Source organism: Notothenia rossii (genome assembly GCF_949606895.1).
Source record: "Notothenia rossii genome assembly, chromosome: 7".
Classification (NCBI taxonomy): domain Eukaryota; kingdom Metazoa; phylum Chordata; class Actinopteri; order Perciformes; family Nototheniidae; genus Notothenia; species Notothenia rossii.
This window is the reverse complement of record NC_136905.1, coordinates 78,213,475-78,234,085: the sequence shown is the minus strand read 5'-3', so window position 1 is coordinate 78,234,085 and position 20,611 is coordinate 78,213,475. Positions and strand designations below refer to the sequence as shown.

Here is a 20,611-nt window from a genome sequence, read left to right as displayed (position 1 = left end):
ACGGTTGTTACATTACAAATTACTATTGTAATTTAACTTTGAATTATCTGAATATCACCTCTGTTGATGACAAGTTTTAAATCCAGCACCATGTATAAACATAATAACATAAGGTGTTTTTGTGTAGCCTGAACTCAGTAAACCCTCAGTCACCGGCAGGCCTAAAACCCAACAGACACATGATGTGTCTCTTAGCTCTAAAGTCCTATTTATAATGAACCTTTAACAGCGTGGAGTCATGCGCATGCGCGGTAGGTGCAGGATTGTTGCAGCGCCAGACAGGGCGGCCCGTTACCAAGCACTGCACCGCGCACTGGCTCAACGACGACAGCAGCGAGCATTGACATAAGGAATACAGCCAGCGTGATAACACACACACCCGTGAAAACAGTGAGTATCAAAGAGCTAAATAACCTGTAAATAATCAGTTCACGCGCACTCGCTTTGTGTGTTTCTCTTTTTGTCCGGGGGAGCGTGTTTTTTATTCCCATGCAGAGAGGATATTTCCCGTGCACTGACAGTCCTGAGCTATTCGGGGAGGCCTGTAGAGGGGGCCGCTAGGACAACACCAGCACCAGCGTTGCGGTTTTTTTTAAAAACCGAAAGCCACCCAGCAAACGGGGCATTTATTGTTCTCAGCTCGGGCTTTAAATGCCGGACCCCCGCCCCATTGCTGCTTGTTAGTTTTCGTGTTTTGCACCAAACGTTTTGCTGCAGTCCTCACCGGAGTTTCTAGAAGAGGCCCGGACGGTTTTAGCAGAATAGACTTTCCTTTCTTGTTGTGATGATATAATAAATATTCATTAGAGAATGCACAAACTGCAAGGAATGTGTCTGTGGATGTAGCCCAGCCTGCATTGTTTGGTCCTATACACACGTTGTATTGTTTGTTGTAGTTTATAAGCATATAATTGTAAGCTAGCAAAGCCCCATGGGACACTGCTGCACGCTGCTGAAGCTGCAGTCACAATAATATCACTGTTATTATCACCACGAAGGACCGCCTACACTACAGATAAGCGTTTTACTAGTGTTTTATGTGAGAAACGCTACTATAATGTATCTTTCTGTGTGGCTCATGCAGACACAGTGCGGCGTGTGACCTGGTATTTAATTATTGTGTTAATATTAAATACCATTAATGTGGCATTTTACTGCAGGGAATGTCAAGGGTTTACAGGCCCATTCTGACACAACTCCACCGGGGGTATTAGCAGGAAAGTGAGCAGAGAGAAGTGTGCCTCTGCCAGATGCGTAAAGCTGCTCACAAACATCAGGATATTTCTGTTTAATCTAGGGGGGATTATGCTCTCAACACATCTGTAGATTAAAGCTGAAACTAAAGATGCTTGTCAGGCACTGTGTTTACAGGCAAAAATCTAGAGCAGCCTACTTCTCATCAAAGTCCAGGACCACCAGTGTCACTGCGCAAAGATAACCACCACTAACAACCTTGGGATACAAAGAAACACTAATCCCCACCAAAGAGTTGAACAGTGTATACAGATTAATACTACTGCATAACATCCTACATATCCAGGACAATTATATCAAGAAATGGGTTGTATTAAATGAGTCCAGCAAAGTAGGTCTTTAAAAATGTGTCAATCACTCAACAGTAACAAAATTAATTTACAAGTATTTTGATAATTTATTATTATATGTGCCAAATAAGTTTAAAGAAGCACGTGTCCTAATACAACATTTAAAAAAATATATTAGACTGTTTAGAAAGTTAGAACTTTGTCACTTTATTGTTATTGGTCCTTATTATATACCACATTATTGTAAGTTGTTGTTCAAGACAATAATATATATTATTTCTAGGTTTACTGGATAAAAATGTATTTTGAAGACATTTAAGAAAATAGAAGATATTGTAACAGGTTATTTTGACATTTTATAAGAAAAAAGAGAATCGTTAGTTGCAGCCTAAGTAGATCACTTCCGCATTTTTCTGAAGGTTGGGATAGGATGATAGTAGCAAGCTGTGTATATCCTATTCACACTGTGGTCAATCAAAGAATGACGAAGCTATCGGTTGGAAATATTGTAAACGTACTTTTAGACAATAAATGAAAAGCCTTAGATAAAAGGCAAAAGAAAACCTCCAACTGAAAGTCTTATTTTCTCTCTTTTCACGTTTGTTGCAGGGAGGGGATGGCTGTGAATGTGTATGCCACGTCTGTGTCTATTGACAACCTCAGTAGACATGACATGCTGGCATGGGTCAACGATTCTTTGCACCTCACCTACACGAAGATCGAACAGCTGTGTTCAGGTAAAGCTTCATTCAAATACTGCTCAACCTGAATGAGAAGACAACACAAATATATTGATGCATCTTTGTGTTTTTCAGGAGCGGCATATTGCCAGTTCATGGACATGTTGTTCCCGGGCTGTATCCTTCTGAAGAAGGTCAAATTTCAAGCCAAGCTGGAGCATGAGTCTATACACAACTTCAAAGTTCTTCAGGCAGCTTTCAAAAGGATGAGTGTGGACAAAGTCAGTTCACTTTTATCATATTATCATGTTTTTCACTGTATTTCAAAGGCTTGGTTCATGGTTGTGATAATCAATCAGTTATTTACCTACAAAAGATGGCGGTCAGCACACCGACAGTTTTGAGAAATAGCAAACAGCAGGAAAACACGTTTTAGTCTTATCCTGTCGGACAGTCCTGTTCAACAGGGAACAAAATCCCGTATCTACGCATTAGACCAAACTACCAGATATCATTCATTTAGAAAAACAGTCATTTGCAAAATAAGGGAGTTGCTTGTTAGTTTGTTTGTTTGTGACTTTGGTGAATCCAAACTAACCAAAGTCACACAATAACACAAACTAATGAACCTACCGAGTCAGAGGTGTTTGTTATATTACATGTAGATATTCAAGCATTTCCTGTTTCCATCCTCCAGATAATTCCTGTAGAAAAGCTTGTAAAAGGGAAGTTCCAGGACAACTTTGAATTCGTGCAGTGGTTCAAGAAATTCTTCGACGCCAACTACGATGGGAAGGAGTATGACCCTTTACTAGCCAGACAGGGGCAAGACGTGAACCCAGCCCCCAACCCAGGTGATCACTTTATCCACAAACCAAAGAGATACGCAGGTAAACCAAACAGTTTCGGCTTTGCTGCACGTTCTTGCTGAGCTTTGGATGGCTCTGAAGCGCAAGTGGTGTGAGCAGCACGATTCACAGACTGACTGCTGTCTTCTTAGGTCCATCTCACTGCCCAGCATTCACAAGCCACATGACACCGTGTAGGTATGGTACAGGTACTGCTGGGATCTTAGCAATCACCACGGACTTGCAAATGCCAATTGCAACTTGTCTTCCCAATTCTAATTGATCACAATCAGCAGATGTGCAAGAAAATCTGAAGAAATATCAAATGCAACCACTCTCTCCAGTGTCCTGCATCAAGCAGCTGACGCAACACTGTCACAGCCCTATATCTGCCTGAAAGCTGGACAGAGAAACTAGAAAGTTTGTCTCATTTTACTAACAACAGTAACGTCAGCCAGGCTTGCTTTGTCTCTGTGAAAGATGTATGCTTGAAAATCATGGCAGACAATGTAAATTGACTTGCAGTGTGTCATTAGGCTGCTATGTGAGGTAGTCACTGGTGAGCAGTGTGGTTGTTAACGGGCAAAGTGACTGCATTTAATTTTAAAACTGTGTTGGCATGTTTTGACTTTGAGTTTAACGCCTCTGCTGAAGCACTTGCAGGGTTTTTCTGTATTAATTATTTTAGCAGGACATTCAATCTGGCAATCACATTTTTTGTCAGTATCAGTTTTGTTGTGAAAGAATTTCAACACAACAAAAATGTTTCACAACAAAATAGCATCTCAAAAGCACAACATTATGCTATAAGCTGATAACATCAGCTCTCTATAATGTGCTCTATCCATCGCCACATTGCTGTAAAGCCAACATTACAAATCTGTTTTAATTCAAATGATAAACCTCTCTGATCATCTCTCTTACTCCCAAGGACCACAGAGGACATCTCCAACAGTTCCCAAAATCATGCCAACACCGCAACGGGTCCAACACAACGTTCCAGTTATGAGGAAGAATCCCTCTTTGTCTAGAAACGGGGGAATTGATGCTGAGATCATGGAGCTAAATCAACAGGTAGACAACAAGAGTACTCTCTCACGTCTATGTAGTCCTTATACAGTATATTCAAACCTACTGTTAACAAGTCAAAATGTCTCCTCATTTGTTGGTTATTATTTTGCATTTTAGAGTTTTTACTTTCTTTTCTTTTGTTTTGTATGCCCTGTAACAATATCATTTCTTAAAATGCAAAAATAGATATATATATATATATCAAAGAAGAAAATCAAAGAAAATCATGTTGCTTTTAATGTGAAAAGTATTATGCTGTGAAAACAAATAGTTTCTCAAACTCTTAGCACTTTAACAGGCTGCCCTATTTGTTCGCCTACTGCCTTCCTATATCAAAACATATATTCTTTTCTCTTTCCTTTCTCAGTTGATGGAGTTGAAGTTGACTGTGGACGGATTAGAGAAAGAGCGAGACTTCTACTTCAGCAAACTACGGGACATCGAGCTGATCTGCCAGGAACACGAGAGTGAAAACAACACCGTCCTGTCCAGTATAATCAACATTCTCTACGCAACAGAGGTATGCATCCTTTTACTGCAACACATGCGGGCTGCACTGCACCATTTCAATCTGCATGTCCTTTCCTCAGAGAGTTAGGCCTTCTTTGAGACAAACTCAGCCATGTCTCGTCTCATCACCCAAGGAACACATTCACTTTCTAGTTAGGAAAACATTGTGTGCAATGCAAATGTTCCTTTCTCCTACCTCATTTAAAATGAAACAAATCCATATTTCCAGTTGCCTCGGCTCAGGAGTAAGCTGCAAACTGACTGTCAGATAACGTTTATAAACATAATTAAATGTTAATCATGTTGTCATATTGCCTACTTCTAATGCACATAAAGTGTAATTCGTATCTTCTTGGTCGAATGCACTTATTGTAAGTTGCTTGGATAAAAGCGTTAGCTAAATGTAATGTAATGTAATAATTCTAAAAGTCGGTTCAGCAGGTTTGGACTAAATCAAAATTGTTCAAGCTAATGCATTGGACTGAACCAGGACAACAACACCAGATATCGACCATCACCTCTTTAGGACATTGGACCAACCTAACTGTCTTTTCTCGGTTTCTAAGGATGGCTTTGCACCGCCGGAGGATGAGGACCTCGAGGAACAAGGTCACCTGGACCAGGAGGAATACTGAGCTCTTCACCCCCCCTCCCCAACATCTCCATCTTCTTTTATTATTTCCCTCATTGGTTTTCTACTCCTTCTGCACGCTCCCTATAAATACTCCCCGTTATCTCTGTTCCCTGTCTGTCTTTTCCTTTCTTTTTCATATGTATATCTGTGCATAACCTCCCCCCATTCTCCCTCTGGCCGTCTACTCACTATACACACTACTGTGCATCATCTTCTGCTGCTCCTCCCTGCCTCCACAGTAACAATTATGTCCCACATATCCCAGTTATTTCAGCATGAGTAACGCAGCAAATCGAGCCACGCCTGGCATGGAGGTTGTTATGGCAAACAGTGAATTTTGAGTCTGTAAATATTGCCTACATAGTGATTTCTGAGAGAACAAAGTCTTTGCTCGTTATGGAGTTATTTATTTGACTTTTGTGCGCTTAGAGCACGGCAACAACAATGCTCTAAAGTGCTGTCAGGACAGAGCTACTAAAACTGTAACAAAGGTGACTTTTTAATAACAATTTCTTATTTATTTAACTTATATTTCATTATGATTAACTTTCTGTAGCAACATTGGTGCATAACCTACTGTACATGAAGTGAAAGCTGAGGCCATGTGTGTTATTTTGGTTATGGTTTTAGTTTGATTAAGAATCAAGCTTTTTGTTTCTGGTATGGTGCGTTCATGGCATGTAGAAAGGCTGAAGGAAATTCTGTGGTGTAATGACTCAAGGCGTACGATCAGTGCTCTGTGATTATTCATTATTGATCAGCAACATATCTGAGCATGAGAATGTTACACATTGACTGTGAATGAGTGATATTTTGTATATGTAATTTGTGTCGAGATTTTGTCCGATGTTGCACGATCCTGATTAATGGCAGTTGTATCTTAAAGGCCATCATGCAGACGCCTATGAGTTTTAAATTTAGAGGTGGAAAGCCACCTGCAGACTGACCACAAGGTTATAGATTGTAGCAGTACTAATGTTTTAATCTAAAATATAAAGGAGCCTGACAATGAATTAACACAGACACACTTTCACATGATAGGTATTGTCATGTCTACCTGCTAATCATACTTTATTTTTATTTGCTGTTAAGGGTTGCCCAGGGTATATGCTATGAGTTGTAGTTTGGCTTACAGTCAGTATTAATACAATCTGGTAACTGGTCATATTAAGCATCCAGTTAAACTAAGGAAGTCTCCTTGTCCTTCACCTGCTTTTTCTACTAGCAAACTGGCTGTCGTCTGATCTCAAACTTGCATTCATTGACCATGTAAGCATCTACAGAACACTCATCTTCTGAGTTTTGAATAAAATAAACAGTTGTGAAATAAATTGTGGTGGTTGATTTTGAGTGAAATAGTTTTGCATTGCAAGTTCAAATGGTTTAAATGTTCACTTAATTAACATTACATTAGCATGCTATAAACAGGCGTGGAAGCAGTACTCAAACGATTTACTTAAGTAAAAGTAGCTATACTACAGTGTAAAAAAAGTATTGGCATCAAAACATATTTTAAGTACCAAAAGTACTCGTTATGCGGAATGGCCCAGTTAAGCACCATATATATTTTAAATTACATACATTAAATATATTTAAATGTATTCAAATATTAATTATTATAATTGATGCATTAACATGTTCATTATTTCAGAGTTGCACTTGGTAAAAGTGGGGTTCATTTGAATGTATATCTTTATATAGGCCTACTACTAGAAAGCTCAACCTATAATAATATTTGATTATATATTACTAGATCCATATTTTGTATTAATAATCTAAATCTGCAATGTAACTGGATACTAAAAAATATGAAAGAAATGTCGTGGCGTAAAAAGTTCAACATTTGCCTACGAAATTAAGTATGGTATTGAATGTGAGTACATAAAGTAATGAGAAATACTCAAATAAAGTACAAGTACCTTCACTTTTTTACTTGAGTGGAGTTAATAATGAATAATTGTTCTCAGTCTTGAGTAAATGTACAAGTTTACTGAGGATTTGAATCCCCTCTTTGCAAATAATAGAGATACCATGTATTACACTCACACCCCTTGCAGCCCACGGATCTGATCGTGGCTACTTCAATGGACGTTACCGGGGGATTAGCTCAAATGGTAGAGCGCTCGCTTAGCATGCGAGAAGTAGCGGGATCGATGCCCGCATCCTCCAGTGTGACTTTTGTATTTCACCATCTAGTGTTTGTGTCTGCTAATCAAATACCTTTGTTAAAACGTTAATTGCTTTAAAACAATTTTGTAATTTGAATCAGACTAGAAACGTGGAAAGGTTACAATGAGGGAACTATCTCTCGATTTTCAACATAAACAGACTGCTTTTTATCTGGTAGAACTTGCTCTGTGTCTGCTATTCAAAGACCTTTGTTAAAACGTTCATTGCTTTAAAACAATTGTGTTATTTAAATCAGAGTAGAAAACGTGAAAAGGTTACAATGAGGGAAGTTAGGGAACCATCTTTCGACATAAACGGACTTAGAGAAGAAGAACTTGTATAGTCGATGAGAAGTTAAACTTTTTCTGGAATAAAAAATATCAAAACCTCAAGAGATTTACCTGATATGGTGGTCCAGGGGGAGCGTCACCGTCGCTGAAACTTCAGCATATCACAATATCATGAAAGTTTAACGTACCATCAGCAGCCGTTTCTCGGTCCCATTGAAGACCAGCAGATGGCAGCACAGTGTAGCGGACTCCATGAACATTATTCACAGTTTTCTGAGGTTAACGAAAGTTTGTATCTCATTTTTCTCTTTCTGTCATGTTTTACCTTCACAATTAACATAGAAACGTTTGGACAGTGTCAGTGTGTTGCTATGGTGTCGTAGAATGTTGATAGTAACGTTTTCCAACGGCCGTCTCTGTCTCTAGCTTTCTTAAAATGAAATACAAATGAAAATACAAACCAAAAAAAAGGTCTGTCTCAAATGAACAATAACTGTTTCAGACTTTCTCGAGGGTAATAGTTCAGTAATTTTACAGTTCAAACTGGTTTTAGTCTTAGGCTATTAACACTTTCCAAGAAAATGTTTTATTGTTGAGTTATTGCAAGTTTGGTTCCATCAATATCTTTATAAGTTTACGAAACTTATGATTGTACTTTAGCATCTTGTTAAGCCTCATTTTAGCCCAATGTTATTCCTAGCCTAAAGCGTCCCATTTGGTGCAGATTTAGACAGTAAAATACAGATCCACAAATAAGCAATATTTATTACAGATATTATGGTCAATCAAAACAAAAAAAGACACATATTTCGAAAAAACATGTCAAATATCAGACCAGCTGACACTTAAATCCTCAACTCAGTCGTCAACATCACTACAGCAACTGCTATGTCTACTCAAACAGTTCATAGGAATAAAAACAAAAGGTAAATTAAACTTTAACATTCAGTGAAGGCTGTTTTTAACGTGAAGATGCACAAAATCTTTGTCAATCTTTTTTTTAAAGTTCAGACCTTGTCCATGTTTTGGAAAAAAACTAGGATCCTGTCTTAATCAGCCCTAAAGGGTCAGTACAGTCAAATATTTGGCGGCAAAGGCAAATGTTTTACGACATAAACGACATGGGCCTATGCAGAAAATCAGGTTGTCTATCGGGAGATCTAACCCTTCAATAGTGTCCACTTTAGGAGGAACCTTTTTCAAGAGGCCTGTTTGAATTTTCTGAGCTGATCTTCTCCTGCCCATCAGCCCATCCTCAATATGTTATTTACTTATTCTTTAATTAATCTAATAATTAATGGTCTCGGTTTTAATTTCATTTATCTAATTTAGCATAGTATCTCTTTATTTCTTTCACCCTTGTTTAAATGGTTGAATTCTTATTTTTTAAAGCACTTTAAACTGCCTCTCTTGTTTGAAGATTTGTTCAATATTTATTTATCAATAATACTAAATATAGTCTTTGGGTGCAATTGGGTTGATATTTTAAAGTAATGATGAGCACTTATCAATATCAGAGGCAGATAGTTCACAATATAATACTGTATGCTTTAAAATCACTGGGGCTATTCAGAAATAAATATATTTTGTGAATTGGATGAACGGACCCTTTAATCTTGTCCTTCTTAGTGGGAACAAGTCCCTTTTTCCAGAGGTCAGTTTTCTCCTTTTGAACTTCTTGAGCTCATATCCGGGGCTTTTCTTTGGCCCCTCTCCCTGTCTCCCTTCTGCCTCTTGACTCTCCCCCATCACGCCCCCCGAGCCTTCCTCTCCTTCTGCAGCGTCCTCTGGCCCACCCTGCGCTGGTTGAGGACCTTGGTGGTGGCGCGCAGCTTGCGGAGCCTCAGGGCCCGGAGACGCAGCTGGAGGAAGTCCTGTGGGATCTTCAACCCCTTGGCCCGGATCTCTTTCAGTCTCTGGAGGGGCGTTTTGGTGAGGGTGAAGTCACAAATGGTGGCACGTGGCACCATGCCAACATGGCACCGACGCATTGAGGGGAAGTAACCCTCGGCCCAGACCACCACCTTGTACTCTCCTGGGTTCAGCAGACGCCAGTAGTCCCCGTCAGCAGCTGAGGAAATAAAAACAAAGAATGTTATGTTCCTGGAAATTAGCTTTTTGTGGTGGATTTGGTCACTTTTATCGCATTTAAAATAGGGCTGTAACTAGGTTTTTTATCGTTAAAAAATACAATATTTCTTAATTAAAAGCAGAAGAGCAGCGAGGTTTATTATGCAGAGGAGTTTAGCAACAACGTTTTGATCTAGCGGTATTGTATATTCAGTAGAGTGAATTACAGTTGTGAGGTCAAATGTCATATTAAATATAGAATATAAAACGGAGTGTCTGACCTGATCGTATATCATGGTCGTGGTCCTCCACCTTTATCACAGCATCTGATATTCCTTGTTTGGTCATTTTATCCCTTACGACACCCTTGATGCCTCTGTGAATCTAAGACATACGACAATTTAAAATGCTGGATTTAAATGAATGTTTTTTGTTGTTTTTTGCTTTGCACAGACTGACCTGCTCCATGTACACCAACAGAGACTCTTTGTTGTTCTCCCACTCGATGGGAAGCTCGCTGACGTGAGGATACTTATCACAAGACAACTCCACCGTCACCTCGAAGCAGTTTGTGTGCATGTAACTGAAATCATTCATACCTGCAGGAAAGACATGCAAGTAAACAATGTGCATGTGAGACATTTCAGCCAAAACAACAGGTTTAAAAGAATGTCTTCACTCAAAGACTCACTCCCAGGGACGGTGTGCCAGGCCCCCCCATTGATGATGTTGTTGTGCACCTGGAAGTCCTCGTAGTGGCAGAGGCGTCGGTTGGGGTTGGCCATCACCAGGTTAGTGGAGGCGTACACGGTGGCCAGCCAGCGGAAGAAAGCGTTGTCGGCCGTGGGGGTGTCCTCCTGGGGGGCCCAGCCCACGGTGCAGTCATAGGGATACGAGACCACCAGCTCCCCCCCATGAAGGTTAGCACTGAGCACGAAGGGAATATCCTGCATCCAGCTGATGACCGCACGCGTCTCTGGTGAAACCTGGGGGGGATTAACATATCAAACTTGACTTAATATGATAATAAATAAAAACAATTTATAAATCAATGTGTCCAAGACAAGTGATATACATTTACAAATAAAATGAGTGTTAAAAAATGGCATAGTGTTGGAAATAAAGGTGCAAGGGCTGATTTGCTTACCATGGCGTCCTCCTGAGTGTAGTACTCTGGGATGGGGATGTAGTGGTTGGACACTTTAGACTTATCGGTGGCCACCTCCTCGGCGTCCCACATGATGGTGTTCAGGTCCGGAAAGTTAGAATTCAAGTCGATTCCTTCAAAACTGTATCGTCCCTCCGCCCATCCCGCCAGCTCAGAGCCCTGCAGCAGAAAAGTCGGTTAGAAACTGAAAAATAAAATCATTTTTTACAGATAAGGGTAAACATTTTAACTAAAATATATCATCAAAGAACTTTCCCAGTTTACCACAAACATTAAAGACACTAATTGGTTGTATTACACATTTTACACAATTTCAGTTTGGATATGCAAATGATGCATTCTTTTATTATTAACAAATATGTGCACATTTGCAATAATAAAACTGATTTGTCATGTTTTTAGTAATATAATGTTCTATAAATAATATGCATGAAGAATAACCTCTATAAAAACCTTCCGAGTATCGTAAGGAATGAAACTGGAAAGTAAGGTGCTACACATTTTAAGAAAACCTTTTTCAAATGTATGTATTTATTTGTACACACTAGAGGGAAATAGGGTAAACAGTTAACTAAAATATATCAGAATAAAACTTCCCTTTCTGGTTGTGTGTAGAGCTTTCACTTGAAGCTAGATTTTTGTGAATTTATAAGAAATCTAGAGATACACAGAGGAAGTAAAATAAACACCTAAATGTGTATTTTGGAGATTTTCTATCAATTTCCCTGAATACATGTTAAGGATGCAAACCAGCCCAAAATCTCTCAATTGACCATGATTCAATGGGATGAAGTTCGCCCACCTTCTTATAAGCTTCCTCGTATCCGTCGGGGTTCATGGAGGGCAGCAGGTGGATCCGAGTGTCGGTCACCAGCCGGACGACGCGCTGGTTGCCCTTCTTGTATTCCTTGCACAAATACTGCATGAGGTTGAGGACGAGCTCTCGGCCCAGAGCCTCGTTCCCGTGCATCCCGGCCACGTAGCGAAACTCCGGCTCGCCTGCCAAGAGGGAAATCAAGAGAGTTGTTTTACATGCAGAGCAGAACATGTGGAGGAATGTGTCCGGGTCAGTTCGCACTAAACTTGAGATTTGGATCTTATTCAGTTCGGTTAAAGTTAAAGCCCATAGGCACATCAGGAAATCATTGAATATTGTTTTGTTTCAGGCAACAGCACTTTGCCAATGTTCATTGTGTTCATTGGATAGATGTGATGGAAAACATTCCTTTAAATAAAACTCCAAAACACCAATAATCTGCTCTTCATACAATGCCACAAAAAATCAAGACTGCCACTCTGTTTCTTGTGTCTGGCAGGGATTTAACTATAAAACCACCAGTTTTACCAAGTACTCACACGTTCTACTAAAGTAAAAGATGTAATTAATGCAATTTATGAGACATAATAGAGCATTAGTATGATCATTATATACTTGCATTTCCATTTTCTACATGCAAACTATCAAATATGAATGGGTGCCTATGCAGATTTAGCAGTATAAAATGTGACACTCATTGCTGAGCTCAATCTCAGATCAATCTGTAGCCTATCAGCTTTCAGATGATGCAACCACTACTATATGGCATCTACTCTTGAACTGCTTCAATCTTACCGCTAAAATAGACATAAATGGGTCTAACTGTGTTTCTAAATAACCCAAAGAGAAAGCCATTTTGATAAATGTTGGAAACTCCTTTTTTATGGTCCTGCATTTGCAGACAACATCACAAAGAAAATGTGTCTTGTCTCTCATTTCAAGCCATTATCAGTTGTTTATATGAGAAGCCTCCCTGTGTGCTGCTGTAGAGAAGTCTGTGTAAACACTACAGGAAGTTGAACCGGGCTCTGAACAGCTAAACTCAGAGCAACCCGAGGAACATGATGAACTCTGGTCCAAAAACATCAGACATTTATGTTTTGAACTCATGATGGTGCTTTGCTGCTTTCTCCTTTTTCGAGGTCTGGCGGATGTTTACCCTTTTGTGCTGTTGGTTGTTTGTAGACTTATTGCTTCAGCTGTACTAATATATCATTCAAGGCAGTTTAAGCTATCATTTAATAAATTCCTGGTTTGTTTTGTATGTGAGAACATAGGTACTTCGTTCACATCTAAAGAAGAGCTGTATTGCTCTCACCTAGTTCATGTTTTCCAGGGTTGTCTGAGATCTCCATGACGTACAGTTTGAGTCCGGTGTAGCTCTTCCCGATGGTGTAGACCCGCGTGATGTCCGGGCACTCCTTCGTTACAGACTTCATGAGCTTAAAAAAACAGATTCGGAAGAAGATGGATAGAGTTCAATCTAAACTGTGCAATAATCTGCACTATTTTAAGAGTAAAAATATCCTGCATTAGCTTTAGAGAAACCACAGTTACTCATTGTGCATGTATGGCCCTGTAGATTTATTCACATCCTGACCTTCCTCATCTCATTGTAGTTGTGATGTCTGAAGTCCAGAGGGTCTTTTGATCCTAAATCCTGTTCCGATGAGTAGATATCATCTGGATCTAAGAGGAAAGAAAGAGCAGATTTACTTCCTTTTGTTGATTCAAGCACACACAAAACTGTTAGAGACAGAAAATGACTGCAAAGAGACAAAAAAAACCTCAAAGGACTCAACATGACTAAAAGACACACAAAACCACTACAGAGGGACACGAAACAACTGCAAAAATACACAAAATGACTAGAAAATGTTACAAAGCAACTACAAAGACATGCAAAACAACGATAAACATGTTTTTACAAAGAGATGCAAGATGACTACAAAGAGACAAATATTGACTGCAAAGACACAGGAAATTACTTCAAGAGAAAAAAAATGACTGCAAAGACACAGGAAAATAACTAAAACAAAGAGACAACAAATTACTGCAAAGATACTCAAAATGATATGTAACCAATTGTGGAAGCAAATTAAGATTCTCTAATAGCACAAAAAACACTGCTGTCAAACTGCACTACCAGTAGGCAAAAAGTCCTAGATTCAAAACTTTAGGTAAATGTGCTGCAAATGGTTCAATGTCCCTACTACGTTAATTGTCAGTAAAGTAATTAAGTAGATGTAATTAGTTACATTCCTTCACTGTTTGTATGCCGAGTTTCACCCACCATGCACCCGGCAGCCGAGGATCTCCGCCCGCAGGCACACGGTTCCGTTGATGTACCAGGTCTGCGGGTTAATGCGGATAAAACGGGCAACCGTGGGAACAGGAAGCACACCGAGCACCGGGACCCATGCGTTCTGGTTCCCTTCAAATATCTGAACAAAAAGAGACGATGACATGAAGTTAAACGCACAATACTGTTCTGCCACTAGGGGGTTGACAATCAAAACATTAACAAAAGATAGCATCGGAATTTGTACACGCAGTCAACTTCTCCAGATTAATGAATACACTTATTCGTTAAATATTTTGATGGTGAGCTGAATCATCCACATAAGTCCCCCCTTAAAACAAACAGACCTTGGTGAGTAAATCTGATAAAACACTAAATAAAGCAGCTTTATGTAAAACATCTATGTGTTCCCGGCTGACACGCTAAAGGCTAACATTAGCTCAACATCTTATCCAAATGTTTGAAGATTTAGACATGCGATTTCTGGACAATCAAAACCAAAAAAGTACATAGTAGGCCTAAACATGTGGCTAAAACCTGAATTTGAAATCACAAAAAAAAATTACTGACGCATGCGATTCAAGGCCTTGACAGGAAATTACAAAAATTAAACATTTCTCTAGGTTTGAAATTTGTCGTAAAAAAATGTCTTGTGTGACTTTTAACCCCATGGAAAACGATCAGAAGTCAATAAAAACCTGCAAACTAGGTACAGGAGGTCCAAACTGCATGTTGCAGCCTTAATCAAAGTGTATTTTAGTTGGAATACACGTTTTGAACCAATAAAAAACAAACACTATTCATCTTAGAAAGATTAGAAAAAGTATTTTAAATATTTATTTTATAGTCAACTGTTATGCCATCCACAGTTGAGATACTTCCTGTACTCTTTGTGTTTTCATCTTGAGTTATTTTTTCTATTGTAAGAGGCGAGCAGTTGTCTGTTTTGTTGGTAGATATTTCACTTTGCCACAAATTCCAAATCTGTTTTCCATTAGAACAAGCTTCACTGGTCAGGGTGAAATTAGAGGGGGGAAAAGTTCCTATCCACAAACTGTACTTGTACTTTGTCTTTTTTGCATGTCTTTGTGAATATTTTTTCGGGTTTGATTTGCATCTTTTTTGAGTTGTTTTGCCTTTCCTTGTAACTGTTTTGTATCCATTTTAGTTGTTCTGTATCTTTTCAATTGACATGTTTCTATTTTTGAAGGTCTTTATAAGAGTTTTGCATCTGTTTTCCGTCTTTTTTCTGGTCGTAGGACCCTTGGTCCCCTGGGCCTGTCCCTCGGTAACCCTCCATGTTTCTTACCGCCTCTTCAGTGCCGTTCATGCAGGTTTTCCAGGTCACAGAGTCATTACTCAGCTGCACTTTGTAGGTGTGCACCCAGTCCCAACTGCAACAAAGACAAAACGTGTATTGTTAATATACAGACTTGTGCAGTGGAAGAACATTGTGGTGTGTCTTCTGTAACAAGTCTTCTTTTGTTTCTTTTTGCAGCAGTTTTTTTATTTCATTTCGGAAGACTATTGATTTGAATTCTGATGCTACCTGACCTCCAGATGGAATTCTTTCCTTGCAGGATGACTCCGGTGAACAGCGTGAGGTAGATGGCGTCCACCTCCAGCCACTGGTTCTGGTCCTTATACTCCGCACACCAGGCTCCATCGTACAGGTCTCCGTCCGCGATGCCAGACTGAAAACACACGGTGACTTTTCAAACAGTCTCCTCCAGAATACATTAAGCCTCTTTATGAAGCAATGCAGAATAGTTTTGTGTTGACCATGATGATTGCTTTCAGACGGCTGGCTCTGTGATTTACAGATTGTTTAATTTAATTTCCAAGAAACTCACTGGAGTTTTAGTATCTACATTTTATTTGGCAATAAAAGCAGTGGGGAATAAAGTGACAGATTGAGGGAGATCTGCTTTATTTTATAGACTGTTAGTTTCTGAAATGTGCAGCAGTTGTTAAACATGATAATTTTAAGTGAAAGAGAAGGATACTAATAATTTGAGCTGATCATTTGTGCATCTTTGTATTCAAAACATAATGTGGGAACTACACAGGGTTTTTCTAAATAAACAAAATGTCACTTCAACACCGCAGCAGAAAGGGAAATGTATAATCTCATGCTCTCTAATCTCACTTTACAACATCCTGTTTCCTGTTGTGCTTTGTCTTGCTGTAAGAAGCAGCTGTATGTACTTTGTGTGATCCATATGCAGACCCACCTGGATGTTCAGCCTCCCCCTGTGAGGACCCAGACCCGACCTCTGGGAGGAAGAAGCCCGGATCTGGCTGTCATCGACACGCAGAGACTCCAGGCCAAGAGGAGGACAGTCTGCAAAGAAAAGGAGATACAGTCTTGTGGAGTTGCAGATCTTTAAGAAGCTTCTGAAGGGTTAAAAACTCTCCTCTGGTTTCTCTGAGTAAGCAAGCACACTGCAGATGTAATTAGTGGATGTTATGAGAAATATGTATAAGTCATCCTGGGTTTTTGGGAGTTTTTGGAGGCCCCTTCTGCAAAGGAAACTGCAGATAAGTGAATCCCGTGGAGGGTTTGAATGTAATTTGAGACAAAGTCGGGGCAGGAAAGCTAAAAGTCCAGCAGAGCTACAGCTGCCGCACATTTCATGGCTCAAGGAGCCTCATAAATCCCAAACACCACGAGTATTGGTAGAAGGGAAGAGCTATGCGAGTTCTCTTTAGGTCAAGGGACGATTTGATGGAGCATCATTAAATTTAAAGGAGCAGTATACAGATGTCTAGTTTAGGAAGTTTACATGACAAATCAATTCATATGTATTGGGCTTTTATCAAATACTTGCAGTCATTTATTACAAAAGCTTCTGTTTCTCAGAAGTGAATATTTACTGTATTCTTCCGTGATGGTAAACTGAACCTATTGTGGTTTTTGATTCGGAAAAAACAAGCAATTTGTAAACGGCACAATTATGCTCCGGAAAATTGGTAAAGGATCTAAATATGATTGATGAGCAACAATAAAAAGTATGTAAACAAAGTTTTTAAACAAACCTGGGTTACTCTGAAGCATTACAGTAACAACATGTTATAAAGCAATGTTTATTCTCAAAATGCAAAATTTGAGTAAAGGAAAGCCAGAAATTCAGGGGGTCCCTGAAGGCATCATTAATTAATGAATTGGCTTCTAACAACTCTACACACAAATTAAAATTAAACTTGTTCATACCCAGTGGTTTTTTCTTCTCGTCTGTCTTGCTTGCATATTTCTTTTCTCCGTTGTTTTCCTCCTCACTGTCCCGGCTGATGTTTTTTCTGTGCAGCTTTTTTTTTGTTACAGCGGTGGTGTGTAACTTCTGTGCTGCTGTTGGACTCGTTTTGGCTGTGCTGTGATGCTGCAGCTGCACAGTGACAGACGCAGCTGTACTTGTGCTGTTTAACAATAAATGAACCTCAGTTGTTGTATCATCTTTCAGCTGCGCTGCGTCAAAAAATCCTCCCAGAAAAATGACTGCAGCCAACGTGCACAATGACTTTTCCATTTTCCTCTCTGTGAGCTGCGTGCTGCAGAGTGAGTGGGGAAAAAAAAAAAAGTTTATGTGGAAGATGACAAAGAGCCAGACTCTTTGCACACAGCCCTCCCCCTCAATCCCACCTCCCCTAACCCACCCTCCCTCCCTTCCTGCCTCCCAAGATTCCAGTGAAAATGGGATTTAAAGAAATACTTGGGAATATTACAGTTTGCTTACAGTTTTTCTCAATCGCTAAACCCACTATTTAGAATAAAAATTCCTTTCATCAAACCAACAGCACAGCCATCGAAACAGAAAACCATTTCTCTACAACAGTATACCATTTATCATTGATATCACACAAAATGCAGATGCTAAGCAGTGTTTTGCAAAACAGATCACACAATTCTCTAACTGAAGTTACAGTTCTCTACACAAAGATCAAAAATCTTTTGTGTAACTCATGTCTACAAAACAAAAATAATCTTCTCACAGTGGATAACACTTCCTCATAAACGTAGACCATAGCTACACTAATTGACACTTGATGTGCAAAATATTAACACTTGTTATCAGTCAATCACCCCATTGAAAAAGGTAACTCCATGGAATGTACTGTATACCTTACAGTAATGATGTTACATTGAAAACATTTACATGATAGAATTTGCATGACTGTACTTAAAATATTTTTTTTAAATGGTGCCGGTAAAGCTATAATAGTGTTGATATGACTTGCATAGGTCTTTGAGATGTTCATATGGGGAGGATTAGCTATAGCTGATACAACATTTTTACAGTCAGTAATTGTGGTCTTTTCCTTTTTGCACATTGAGAAATGTTTTTTTTTGTATTGGGGTGAATTGAGTACTTCACTTCCATGTAAATGAATTGCTCACAGCTGACATCAATGAATTTCCTATAGTAATTGTAATTAGTGAGAATCCTATAAAAGACCTCCCTCACTTCAGTAAGATGTTTGTCAAGGGTGGTGTCGACACGCAAGGAGATATTTCCCACGCTGCCTTGCAAGGGAAGACATACGCTGTGACGTAGATGAGGTTATGTGGCCAGACAGACGGCAAAGAGCAGATCAGTAAAGCTATATAGATCTCATTCTCTGCTTTACTGCTGATTTACATCATTTACCCATGTTATTTTATTTCCAGTGTATTGCTATTCGTCTTTTGTTTCTGTTACGGTGCTCTGATGAAAATGAGACAATAAAAACAATGGCATAGTTACAGTAACACACTGTTTTTCCTATATGTAAGTTTGTTTCTCCCAACTTGTCAGTTTTCCGTTCAGTTTCCAATATCGATAGCTTGAGGTTTGTGTATTGATGATTGTAGTCAGTATTTAGTGTGCCACTTAGTAATGACTGTTCAAATAGTCTTCTCATGAGCTGACAAATGTTTGTTTTTGGAGAAGGTATCTGGTTTTGGAAGGGGTATTTTTAGTTTTGAGTGCCTTAGAGCACTTTGCAAGAAATGTATATTGCTATGGTAGAATGGGTTATTATGGTGACCAGAGTTTCAGTTATGAAAACACATTTGTCTCATTAGAGGACAATTTGTTCTGTTTCGATCGACTTATTCTTTTTTGTGACCAGTATTTTCAGTTTTGGTCATGTAAGTGCATTTTGCAAAAGATATTCAGAGTTATGGCAAGTGTGTTTCTGTTTAGATGGCTATGTTCTTGTTTTGAAGAAATGAATTTTGATTCTAAATAGTGGGTTTAGCAATTGAGAAAAACTGTAATGCTGGTGTACACCGCTGAGTCAGTGATTTAACACGCATGAACATCTTATATGCTATTGAATCTTTTTTTTATGAAAAGGATGTTATAAGATGTAATCAAGTACTGTACTGAAGTACAATTCTGAGGTACTTTTACTGTACTTGAGTATTTCCATTCATAGCTGCTTTATACCCTGCTAAATTTCAGAGGCACATTCAGGTAAATGAACTAAAAAGTTACCCAGCAGTTAAAGTAAATACAAAAGTTCTAATAAGCTCCACCTTTACAGGCGTCAACATTATAGTTCCTACAAATCAATTTACACAATAAGGGACAAATTCGCCCAGATAGTCCCTTATATTTTCGTACTTCCACTCTTTTTCCCAAATCCCTAAGATCCCTAAAGCGTTAAAGAGACCACAAAGCTCAACACCAGACAACATTTGGACGTTTTTTCTCGGTCTAAAAGCTCTGCTGTACCAATAAAAAGTATAGCCCGACCGTTTCACAACAGTTTGATATATTGAGGCAAAATATTTAGTCTCTGACTCCAACCATGTCCCGAACAGGGCTCAATATTTGTTATCATCGGATAGATACAAATGAGGACACACAGGGTCCAACTACTGAAGCACTCTTGTGCAGCAGTTAAGCCTTAGACTAAATACGAATGAGTTCATGAAGAACAAAATGTAAATTAAAGAGTCTTTGTTAAATGTTTTCTTAAATATTTGTCTTGGTTAATGATGCAAATGGAGCTGCTGTGATGCAAGAAATGTTTCAGACCTCATATGACCCAAAAAGTATTATTGTGTCATATCGAATAAAAAGCACCTGAGACATGAGTCGTCCGATAAACAGCATAAATCCTCAGTTGTTGTTGGGTCATCTTTATAACTCTGTTTTCTATCTATCAGACTATAAAAACAGACTGATATTTATAACAGCAGTAGAAGTAACACACAGGAAACCCATCGCCAAACGCCATATTTTCAGACTGTCAACAAACCCTCACATCTGTGTTATATTTAAGTCGTACTGTCATGCTTTACTCACTCAGCTGTCAGCATTTGGTGAAATGAATCACAAAGATAATGCAAGACAGCATGAGGAGAAACAAGTTTACTCTGTGAGCTGCATGTGATGTGTTCCCAGATGGTGTGCATGCATGCAGACACAGACAGTCCATACAGTGAGGCTGTCTGGGTGTTTCCGGCCTTCAGGCTCTCTGATGACTCTCTCCTGCACAACTCTGAATGTATCCTCTGCCA

At 39.1% G+C, this 20,611-nt stretch overlaps 2 protein-coding genes and 1 long non-coding RNA gene across 4 annotated transcripts; 2 read left to right on the top strand and 1 right to left on the bottom strand.

The window, feature by feature from the left end:
• The first annotated feature begins 258 nt into the window (after window positions 1–258).
• Window positions 259–6,618, top strand: mapre3a (microtubule-associated protein, RP/EB family, member 3a). Of its 2 annotated transcripts, none has more exons than XM_079694168.1 (7): window positions 259–390; window positions 2,154–2,281; window positions 2,360–2,505; window positions 2,922–3,078; window positions 4,004–4,146; window positions 4,511–4,663; window positions 5,220–6,618. In XM_079694168.1, the coding sequence occupies exons 2-7, from the start codon at window positions 2,161–2,163 to the stop codon at window positions 5,286–5,288; spliced, it is 789 nt and encodes a 262-aa protein (XP_079550294.1). In that variant the 5' UTR covers window positions 259–390; window positions 2,154–2,160; the 3' UTR covers window positions 5,289–6,618. The 2 variants fall into 2 exon arrangements, with proteins under 2 accessions (XP_079550294.1, XP_079550293.1); XM_079694167.1 differs by having other exon boundaries at window positions 2,922–3,114.
• A 1,875-nt stretch (window positions 6,619–8,493) lies between these two features.
• cpxm1a (carboxypeptidase X (M14 family), member 1a) lies at window positions 8,494–18,001 on the bottom strand. The gene is made up of 13 exons (XM_079693851.1): window positions 17,318–18,001; window positions 16,338–16,447; window positions 15,658–15,797; window positions 15,413–15,497; window positions 14,095–14,245; window positions 13,402–13,490; window positions 13,120–13,243; window positions 11,787–11,983; window positions 10,964–11,143; window positions 10,508–10,802; window positions 10,276–10,415; window positions 10,098–10,200; window positions 8,494–9,817 (listed from the first exon to the last, which is right to left on the bottom strand). The coding sequence occupies exons 1-13, from the start codon at window positions 17,628–17,630 to the stop codon at window positions 9,495–9,497; spliced, it is 2,250 nt and encodes a 749-aa protein (XP_079549977.1). The 5' UTR covers window positions 17,631–18,001; the 3' UTR covers window positions 8,494–9,494.
• LOC307047105 lies at window positions 14,255–16,464 on the top strand. The gene is made up of 3 exons (XR_013810335.1): window positions 14,255–14,454; window positions 15,684–15,810; window positions 16,332–16,464. It is a non-coding gene; the product is annotated as an uncharacterized lncRNA (long non-coding RNA).
• Window positions 18,002–20,611: the final 2,610 nt, after the last annotated feature.